Genomic DNA, 10,558 nt, shown 5'->3' on the forward strand with positions numbered 1-10,558 from the left:
CCCACCCTTGCGCTCTGTCCCAGAATCATGTCCATGTTCCGCAAGTTCGTGTCTGAGGCGGAGAACAAAGACGTCCACTCCAGCATCCAGCTGTACAGCGACATAGAGACCTACTTCAGCACTAAGGAGAGCAAGGTCAAGAAAGACGCCGCGGCCGCCACCATTTACAAGTGAGTCAATGTCACTCTGTTTTTAGTTTTAGTAAGAGTTTTGCGGCACTTGCAACACAATAAGGTCATATTATAAGTACCGAAGATTAGAAGTGCTACAAGAGAGTAACAAACATGAAAAAGAGGGAAGAGAGATAAGGACGATATATGTTTGATGTGAAAGAAGAAGCAAACCACACCAGAGCACCCGCGAACCACCCACTGTCACTCTGTGCCTTGGTGATAAGAAATGATGATGATGATGATGATGATGATGATGATGATGATGATGATGATGATGATGATGATGAACAACAACAACAACAACAATAACAACAACAACAACAACAACAACAACCACAACGACAACAACAACAACAACAACAACAACAACCGGACAACACCAATAGCAATAACAACAACAACAACTACAACAACCAGATAACAACAACAACAACAATTACAACAACAGAAACAACAACAACAACAACAACAACAACAACAACAACAACAGCAACAGCAATAACAACAAAAACAACATCATCATCAATGCCAACAAAACCCCATCATAATACACTAACATTTATCCTGCTCTTACATGCCCCTCTCCACCCTCTCCTTCTCCCAGAACGTACCTAGACCCCCAAGGCAAGAGACACACAACACTGCCAGAGAAGGTGGCGGCCCGAGTGGCCCAGGAAAAGGACAGACCCAAGACGCCGTTGTTGAGGGAAATACAGAGGAGTGTCCTGCCTCGTGTGGAGGAGATCTTTAAGGACTTCATTACGGTATGTCGTTTTATGTATCTGGTGTAAGGGTATTTCACTATGTCATGTTGTGTAACGGTATGCCAGTGTGTGTCTGTGTTTTGCGGGTATCTCAATGTGTCATTTGTTTAAGGATATCTCACAGTGTCATTTATTTAACGGAATATCATTATATGTCAGTATTTTACGGGTATCTTACTAGGTCATTTGTGTAACGGTATATCACTGAATGTAAGTGTTGTAATGATATGTCAATGTGTTATTGTGTCACTAGTGTAACTTTGCGTCACTGTATGTCTCTGATGCAACGTATGTCGCTGTATGTTTCGTTCATCTTTCGTAAGCGGCAATGATAACGTATATTCGTGACCAAACGAAGCTGCAGTTGATTGATGGGATTTTCTTTTTAAAAAAACAATAAAAAAAACCCAACTATAATACAAACTAAATTTTCATAAAATTTCAGGCAATGTCAGCGAACATGAACAATATCCCTTCTCTGTCCTCACCAACATGTAACTTTGTCGTGCTCAGAAACAAGCCGAGGAGTTCAACATGGACCCACGTGACCTGGCCACCATGTCCCAGTCCGAGCTGGCCATGAGGATGGGCAATGACCAGGCCATGATGTCTGGCTGGAACAAGCGGAAGTCACGTGGCAAGGTAGGGAAGACAATACACGACTCTTTATATTCTCTGTACACATACGCTCTCTGTCTGTTTGTCTGTGTGTCTGTCTGTCGGTCTGTCTGTCTGTCTGTCTGTCTGTCTGTCTGTCTGTCTGTCTGTCTGTCTGTCTGTCTGTCTGTCTGTCTGTCTGTCTGTCTGTCTGTCTTTCTCTCCCTCCCTTTCTCTCTCTCTCTCTCTCTCTCTCTCTCTCTCTCTCTCTCCCTCTCTCTCTCTCTCTCTCTCTCTGTCTCTCTCTCTCTCCCTCTCTCTCTCTCTCTCTCTCTCTCTCTCTCTCTCTCTCTGCTGCTGCTGCTACCTCCATGTATAACGCTCTCCTTGGTGGAGACAATCTATTGAGTAGAACTTTGGGTTTTGTTTTTTTAGGTGTGGTTTTTTGTGTTTTTTGGTGGGGGTGGGAGCTGTGTTGTATTTCTCTGATTTATTAACTGTGTTGAGCACATTTTTTGCAGTGGTATGAGCAAAGTACTTCGATTAGTTTCATTGTTATTGTTTGTTTTAATTTTAAACAAGTTTAGATCCCACTATGAATGTTGTCAACTTTTTTTGTTGTTTCATTATTTTGTGTCTTTTTTTAACCATTGCACTTTTAGCACAACAATGGGCACTTTTCTTTTTTTCAGTGGATTTCTTTCTCCTGTCAGAACAGTTACACACACACTCAGTGTCTCGCCTCGCAAATCGCTCCGAAAGTAAAAACTTACAATTATAATGACTTTTTAACTGGAAATGTCTTTCCTTGCGAGGAAATATGTCTTTATAAGCAGATAATTAATTAGATTATTCTTTGAGATCAGACTTATGAAGACTTCAGAAGATAATCCTCACAATGGTACAGCTGAGAAAACCAATATGTTCTGTTATTGCAAGAAGGTTCGTGAGAAATTATTAATATTGAAGTAATGAGAAACTGCAACTTATACATCATAGTCTCACGCACAGACTCACAGACACATACTCATGCATACACAAACACACACACACACACACACACACACACACACACACACACACACACACACACTCACACACACACACACACACACACACACACACACTTACACACACTCATCTTGACATGACTCAGTAGATCTTGTGTCTGGGTTTCCATCACGAGCCTCCACTTTTGTTCCTCAGCCTTTTTTCCCCTAGTTTCGTTCGCAAGTTAATCTTCTCATTGCTTTTCAGGAATTCTTCCACCGTCTCATTTATTTTCTCACAGTTTTTGTAAGTTGCACTTCAGTAGTTTTGATTTGACAAGTCTTTCGATTGTTTTAGGCAATGAAAACTGCAAACTTTTTTTCTTGGTTGGGGTAGCGGGCGGGGGGTATTTTCTTATCGCGGTTTTTTGTGTGTGTTGATGAAGGTTAGACTGGATTCTGACGGTAGTGTACTTTCTGTGTATGGTTTCTCTAGCCCTGTCGGTGTTTCAGAATCATCTCAACAACAATCTTGACTCCCAAACCAGTCAATTGTGTCAACCTCAGAGACTGGAATACCGCAGCGTTTTAGATCTATGTAGAAATTGTCTTGGGGTGCTGTGGTCATTATTCAAGTAGTATTGTTTGTTCTTAATCCGGTCATGTAGATGGGTTTTATGTAGATCTATAATATTATGTTGTGCATAGCTCTTACCAATACAAAGAGTAATGTCGTATTATCATATTGCAGGAACATAGTTATATGCTCTTGCATGAAGACCTGTATTATGTGCATAGCACAAAGAGATTTTTCTTGACTAGTTCAGGGATATGATTATATACCTATGTTTGAAGGCCTTTATCTTGTGTACAGCTCTTTAGTTACACAAAGAGATTCGTCGTGATAACTTGCAGGAACAGAATTGCATTCTATTTTTGAAGATCTATCTGTTGTCCAAAGCTTTATGGCTACACAAATAACATGTGATAGATGCAGGAACAGAATTGTATGCTATTGTGCGATGATCTATATGTTGTAAGTCGGTCTCAGGTTACACATACAGATCCATCACGATACATTGCAGGAACTTATGTGTCATTGCATGCTCTTGTATGGAGATCTATATGTTGTGCACAGCTCTTTGGTACACAAACAGATTCATCACGATATATTATTGCAGGAGCGTACATTTATTGTATGCTATTGTGTGAAAATCTATATGTTGTTCGTAGCTCTATGGCTACTCAAAGAAATTCATTGCGATACATTGCAGGAATGTATTTGTGATTGTATGCTATTGCATGAAGATCTATATATGTTAAGTATAGTTCTATGGCTATACAAAGGAATCCGTCGTGATCAATTGCAGGAACTTACGTGTAATTGTATGCTACTGTATGAAGATCTATACGTTGTTCATAGTTCTAGGGCTACAAGGAGAGGTTTGTCATGATTAGTGCAGAGAGATAATGTTATGCTTATGTATGAAGGTATATATATATATATATATATATATATATATATATATATATATATGTTCAGCGTAGTTCTGTAGCTACACAAAGAAGTTCATCATGATCAGTGCAGAGAGATAATGTTCTGCTTATGTGTAAAGGAGGACAAGACAGACAGAGACGGGAAGGACAAGGACAAAGAGAAAAAAGAGAGTAAGGACAAAGAGAAAAATTCTCAAGACAAAGTCCGCGAGTTGGAGTTTTCCTCCGTTCGCGTCAGTGTCCTCGAGGGCGGGCAGACGGGCAAGTTTGCCAAGACAAAACCTCTCCCTCCTATCGGAAACGGCCCCGACGCCACGAGAGCCGGAAGCGGAACTAGCGAGAGTAATACGTCATCAGCTGACGTCACGTCTAGCGGGAAGAGTAGGGGTCGCGGGAGGCGCTCCAAAGCCTCCAGGCGACGGGTTCTGTTTGGGACTATTTCTGAGGCGGATGAGATGTCGGCGGGAGATGGCGGCTCGTCTAGACTTGGCAGAGGTCGTCAGGTACATCGGATGACGTGGTGTGTGGTCTGTGTGACTTCTCTACCTACCTACCTACTATCTATAACATATTGTTTGATGCTTGGATGGATGGAGTGAAGGCTTTTTGGTGAATTGGTAACGCTTTCTGCCCGAAATCATGACTCATGACACAAATACGGTTTTGTGTTAGTCATTTTGTAAAATGCGATTCTGTAATGACGTTCTTGTGTGGCGCCTTTTGTGAAAATACGATTCCACAATAATATTTTTGTTTTGTATTAGACGTTCTGTAAAATACGATTATATAATAGCGTTTTTGTGGTGGGGCTTTAGTTGCGGTATTGGAAGAGACTCTGACGTCTAAGAACGGTAACTCCGCATTCTGGGTGCCGTATAGGGTTGTTTTCACTATACAGAACAGATGATTGAATGAGGGGATATATTGTTTGTGCTCCTCTTTCAGCTGTGATGTGATTTTTAAAAATCAATTTATGTACTTATATATTTATTTTTTATTTTTATTTTTAAAATTTATTTATGCGTTTACTCATTTGTTTATTTATTGCATACAACGTTTAGCTGTAATGCATTTTCACGTGCAGCTGTTAGACGTCATACAATTTGTGCATGTAACTTTTAACTGGAATACATTAGCGTACAGCCCTTAGCTGTCAGCTTTGATGTTTTCCTCAACAGCCCAAGACTTCCAAGAATATATCCCACGAGAAGATAACTATAGATTATTTTCACCTTTTATAAAGATAAAACCCGCAGTTACCGTTCTTAGATGATTAGAGATGACGGCAGGTGTCGGAGTGCTCTATTCGGGACCAGTTGTTTTTTTTTTTAAAGTCTTGTTTAATAATATGCTCGCCTATAATACAAGCGACCCCCCCCCCCTAAAAAAGGTCTAAAAGTATGTTGTTCCCCAACCTCCCAGCCTGTCAGAAATTCACCACCATATATCATACGCTCGACCTGCAAACATTTGCCAATATTGCTGTCAAAAGTCAAATCCCCCCTCGCCCCCCCCCCCAACCCCGTATTATGCGCGATTTTGTGTTATAGGCGAGTGTTTACGGCAAGTAATTTGTGTTGGTATGACCGTTATAAAGATGAAAATGCTTCACTGCTTTTTTTTTTTTGGGGGGGGGGGGTGTTGGCAGGGTTTGCTTGCGTGTGCGTATGTTTGTTTGCTTATGTGTTTGTTTGTTTGATTTTGCTGATCGAATACCCTTGCTATGATATAGTTGATATAATTTATTTGTTGACTTTGAGTTTTTAAAGACTGAACCGCCTATAAGAACTTTGCTAACCACTTTGATTTAACTGCATTCCGGTTGTTAAAGCAATGTTCGTAAAAAAAACTGTTTTGCAGCCCAGTTCACCCCTTGAGTCTCGAAGAGAATATTACCGCAGCCTTCCACTACGCTGTACAACTGTATCCAATCCTGGTCCATGAAATATTTGGCATGCTCGTGACAGTCGTTTTAAACTGCTGGACAAAGGTTTTGTTTATGCTTTCTACATTAGTTAAGCAGAATAACACCGAAGACATCACATTCCCCTTTCAAATTATCAGAGGCGCTTCATGATATGAGAAACTCGCGCACATCTGTTCTTCTAAAGTTGAAGGCTCAATGCAATACATTTTCCCCTTCATATCCTCTTCTCGTCAGTGGCCTAGAGGTTACGTTCTCAGACTGGTAACCGTAAGGTCGTGGGTTCGAATCTCGTCAGGGACCCGACGTTGTGTCCTTGGGAAAGGCAGTTTACACGAATTTTCTTCACTTCACCCAGGTGGGAATGGGTACCCAGTTAGAGACAGTGAACGATCTTGTCAGTTTGTTAGTGTTTGAGCGATTTAACAGCTTGCACTGTATGCTTCCCGGGAAGCTGAGAATGTTTCTGAGTGTTCTATGGTCTGCCGGGGTAATAATATTGTGTAAAGCGCATAGAGCTTTCTTTCGAGCGGGTGTATGGGCTATGCAAATACTATTTGTATTTATTATATTTAGACGGACATACTAGTCTCTAGTGCAAAAGCTGCTGCTCGTCTCAGATCTTCCAAGCTCCCGTAGAGTTTTTTGTTATCCCCGCCTAGAGTTGGACCAATATCTCCTTCTAAGACTCAATAATTAGACCGTACTTCTGAAAGGGGGGGGGGGGAGATTCTGTTGGCTGTTTGCCTGTTCGCGGTATAACTCTTGATGTGGCTAAAATGCTTGAAAAATGACGCCTTTATGTGTTTGGATAACACCATTAACATTTTTGGAAAATATTTTCGCACTTCTATGAGATGGGAATCTTACTAAAGTTACACAGTTGTGGATTAATGTTTTACAAAATGACTATTTCGTCTGCGTGTTCTTGGGCGATATGCAGATCGTGTCGGAGTTGAGGTTTCTGCTGAGTTTTTACCTTTTACTCAGGCAGGTTTGAGCAAAAAGACCATCATTTATTATGTCTCTGCTAATATTTTTAAAGCTCTCTGACAACGTGGAAAGAAAATGCCACGTCAATCTACGAACAGGTCATCATTCATCCTTTAACTACATCGCCATCTGTGTCACTCAGACCAGGAACTGTGCAGGAACCAAAGTATACATTCATGGTATCCCCAGTGACCTAGCTTCGTCAATTAGGTCTCTGGTATCACGTCAAAACTGGAAAAAATAGAAAAAAGGGAACATAATTTTTATTGTCCAGAAGACTTCGGAACTCTCCACTCTTCAAGGGTACTTTGTTTGTGTAGCTGACGTATGGTTCTAACAATGCTTGCATTTCGCTTGGATATTAAACTTTTTTTTTGTATTTGCTGCTGTTTTGGGAATCGTAAAGATAATTATGGAAACTTCTTGTTTGTGTTTCGTGTACTAATTCAGATCTATAGATGAAATAACAGCAGCTTCATTCACAGACCTTTGAGGTCGACCGGTGAAGGGTGTGTGGGTTTTTTTTAGTGACAGAACTATCTAGCTCATCGAACCTCTGATTACTGTAAATGACTGACCAACCTGTATTGTCCAATGAAATCTTGTGTTTCCGTCTTTAAATTATGTCTATATCGTTTACCTTCCATGTAGTGTAAGCTTAGAATGTATTTGCACATTTTCACCAATGCTTACTGTTCTCCAGATTTTTTTGTACAGTTTTTGTTTTTTTAAAATATCTTTTTCAATATCCGTATGAAATGAATGCATATTTTGTTTTATGCTAAGTCTATAGTTTGCCTGATTGGTCTTCCTGTTATGTAGTTTTAAATGTTAATGTTTGTTAATTTAATTATTGTTGGTTGTTTTTTTCTGCCCCTCTCTGGTTCTGGGGTAGAAGAAAATAGTTTGTGGGTGGTTGGCGGGTGCTCTGGTGTGGTTTGCTCCTTCTTTCCTATCAAACAACTATCGTCTTTATCTCGCCTCCTTCTTTTTGTTTGTTTGTTACTCTCTTGTAACACCTCTAATGTCCGGCACATATGTGACCTTATTGTGTCGCAAGTGCTGTAAAACCGGTACTAAAACTAAAACAGAAGATAGTTTGTGTTCCCAACCTCAACTGTTTGACTGACGCCCCTGGCTCACATAACTCTGGACACAGGACCAACTCACCTTTGATTTGTCGGCCTCGGAGGGAGGGGCGTTGCTAGCCACGCCCCCTGGTGATCCTTTGTCCCTCCCCCTCCAGCAAGCTCCGCCCCCTCGGCCCGCGTCAGTTCTCAGCACCAGAAGTTATAGCAGGGCGTCTTTCATCACGGTGACGAAAAGAGGGCGGAAGAAGGTAACCAAGAGGGGTCACCTCAATGACGTCACAAAGGCCCGAGTGACGCGGCTGTTGGCCATAACACGTGACCGGTCCTAGCGATGCTTTGCCTGGCTTGGTGGTGGAGTGGTAGAGGGCTTGCATGAGGACGTGAGGCTGACAAGAGGGGTTCCGGGTTCCCTGAGATCGTTTTTCGGGGGTGGGGGACATTTCGTGTAGGGTAAGTTCGAGCAAGCACTAGTAGAGAGAGAAAGAGAGAGAGAGAGAGAGAGAGAGAGAGAGAGAGAGAAGCTGCAGGAACGGCAAAAATATAACAATCTGTAGAGGGAGGGAGGGGGGGGGGAAGAGCGCAAAAATATATCACTTTAATGTGTACGATTTCTTAGGTAATTATTGCTTTGTTAATTTCTGGAGGAAGAGGAGGGATTGACAAGGAAATATACACTGATAAGACATATTGCGTAGAGTGAATGTGGAATAATAGAAAAGGGAAGGAAAACGAAGGTTGGAGGGAAGAAGAAGAAGAAGAAGAAGAAGAAGAAGAAGAAGAAGAAGAAGAAGAAGAAGAAGAAGAAGAAGAAGAAGAAGAAGAAGAAGAAGAAGAAGAAGAAGAAGAAAGATATAGATAGCTCTAAACATCATAATGGTATCCCCCCCCCCCCCCCAAATCATCCCAACCCTTGAGTCAGCCTCCAGTCAAAGCCTGAGTAAAGTTGAGCCACCCACCAGCCGCCCGCTTCACTCACCCGACATTATTTATACCGCTGCCGCCTCCCACCCATATACCCGTTTGACTTTTTCTTTGCTGAAAAACCCTGTAGATTTTTGCATTTGTTCACTGATGATACCCTTCATAATAATATAATTATTATTATATTGGATTTGGCATGTTGTTGTTGTTCATTTAAATACTATATCCTTTGTCCATGACATCTAACTATAAGGTAGTAAGATCTTATTTTAGGAGTTTCCAAAGTTTCTGTTTTTATTATGACACCCCCCCCCCCCCAAACCTCTTCACCTCCACCCCGTCCCTTCCCTTCCCTTTCTTCCTCAAACAAAATCACTTAGGAGCTGTACCCTTCCTTTTTCAAGATTAAGATTACAGGTTATAGGTGTGTTTTTTTTCCTTACCTACTGATATGAACCGACATAGAGAATTTGGTTGCCATGTGTCAATCGAAAAAAAAACCCAACACATTTGTTATTCTTTTTAGTATGTATTATATTATTTATTCATTTGCTTTCGTGACATCTATTTAATTTCTTATTTTAATTACGCTTCCATTTACTGAATCATTTGTTATGTACGAATTCATCTGTAGGTTTATTCATTAAGGACGGGGAAGCAAAGTGAGTGCTTAAAACACAATAGCTTTTTTTCAAAATTCTAGACGAATTCGATCCTGACAATCAGGTTTTCAAAAGTTGAAATATTCATCATATTTCGGATACACTTTGGTTGGAAAGTCTCCAAAAACGTTTGACCTTGGTTTAAAAGACACTTTGTATAGAGTGTCTCCATAAATATTATACCATCGTTTCTGAGACACTTTGGTTAAACTTTCTCCCAAAACACTAGATCATTGTTTCGAACACGCTTTGAATAGAATGTCTCCATAAACTTTAGACCATCGTTTAGGAGACACTTGTTTCACAGAGCCTCTAAAAACATTAGACCGTGATTTCGAAGACACTTTTGTCAGAAAATTTCTTAAGACGTTAGACCATCGTTTCTGACACCCCTTGAACAGAACGTCTCCAAAACTGTTAGACCATTGTTTAAAAAATACGACATGGGATAGAAAGCCTCTAAAAACATTAGACAATAGTTTTGAACATACTTTGGTTGTAAAATTTCCCAAGAAGTTAGACCATAGTTTCGAAGTCACTTTTAGAACGAACGTTCCTCGAGACATTTAAAAAAATAGACTGCAGTCAATACAAGTGAAACAATTATTCAAATACGTAACTCTCCTTTTAATTATTATTTTTTTTACCCATCTCTATCTTTTTGTCAACGTACGTGCCGGTTGTAGAGTGATCGTACGTGTGTGTCGAGACACCTTACACCGCGCTCAATAATTATAATATAATATAAATAGATCTACGGTGACTTTGTCGTGAGTCACGGGGTTGAGGGAGGAATAAATAACCCGCTTTGTTTTTACACTGTTTCTGACACATATTGTGCTGCTTTTTTTATAATTTGAAGTATCAGTAACAGAGTTTGACAGTCTCACCTTCAGCAACCGTTGCTGTTCGACTCTCTCTCTCTCTCTCTCTCTCTCTCTCTCTCT

At 40.6% G+C, this 10,558-nt stretch overlaps 1 protein-coding gene across 1 annotated transcript in view; it reads left to right on the top strand.

Annotated features, from left to right (window-relative positions):
* The window catches only part of LOC101859632, a gene marked incomplete in the record, with an annotated part of 59,716 nt that overhangs the window by 29,439 nt on the left and 19,719 nt on the right, over window positions 1-10,558 (top strand). The window contains 5 exon segments of the mRNA XM_013081714.2: window positions 24-170; window positions 778-937; window positions 1,451-1,579; window positions 4,140-4,523; window positions 8,097-8,276. Coding sequence (XP_012937168.1) covers window positions 24-170; window positions 778-937; window positions 1,451-1,579; window positions 4,140-4,523; window positions 8,097-8,276 — 1,000 coding nt within the window.

The sequence above is a fragment of the Aplysia californica genome, unplaced genomic scaffold, assembly GCF_000002075.1.
Source record: "Aplysia californica isolate F4 #8 unplaced genomic scaffold, AplCal3.0 scaffold00143, whole genome shotgun sequence".
Taxonomy (NCBI): Eukaryota; Metazoa; Mollusca; class Gastropoda; order Aplysiida; family Aplysiidae; genus Aplysia; species Aplysia californica.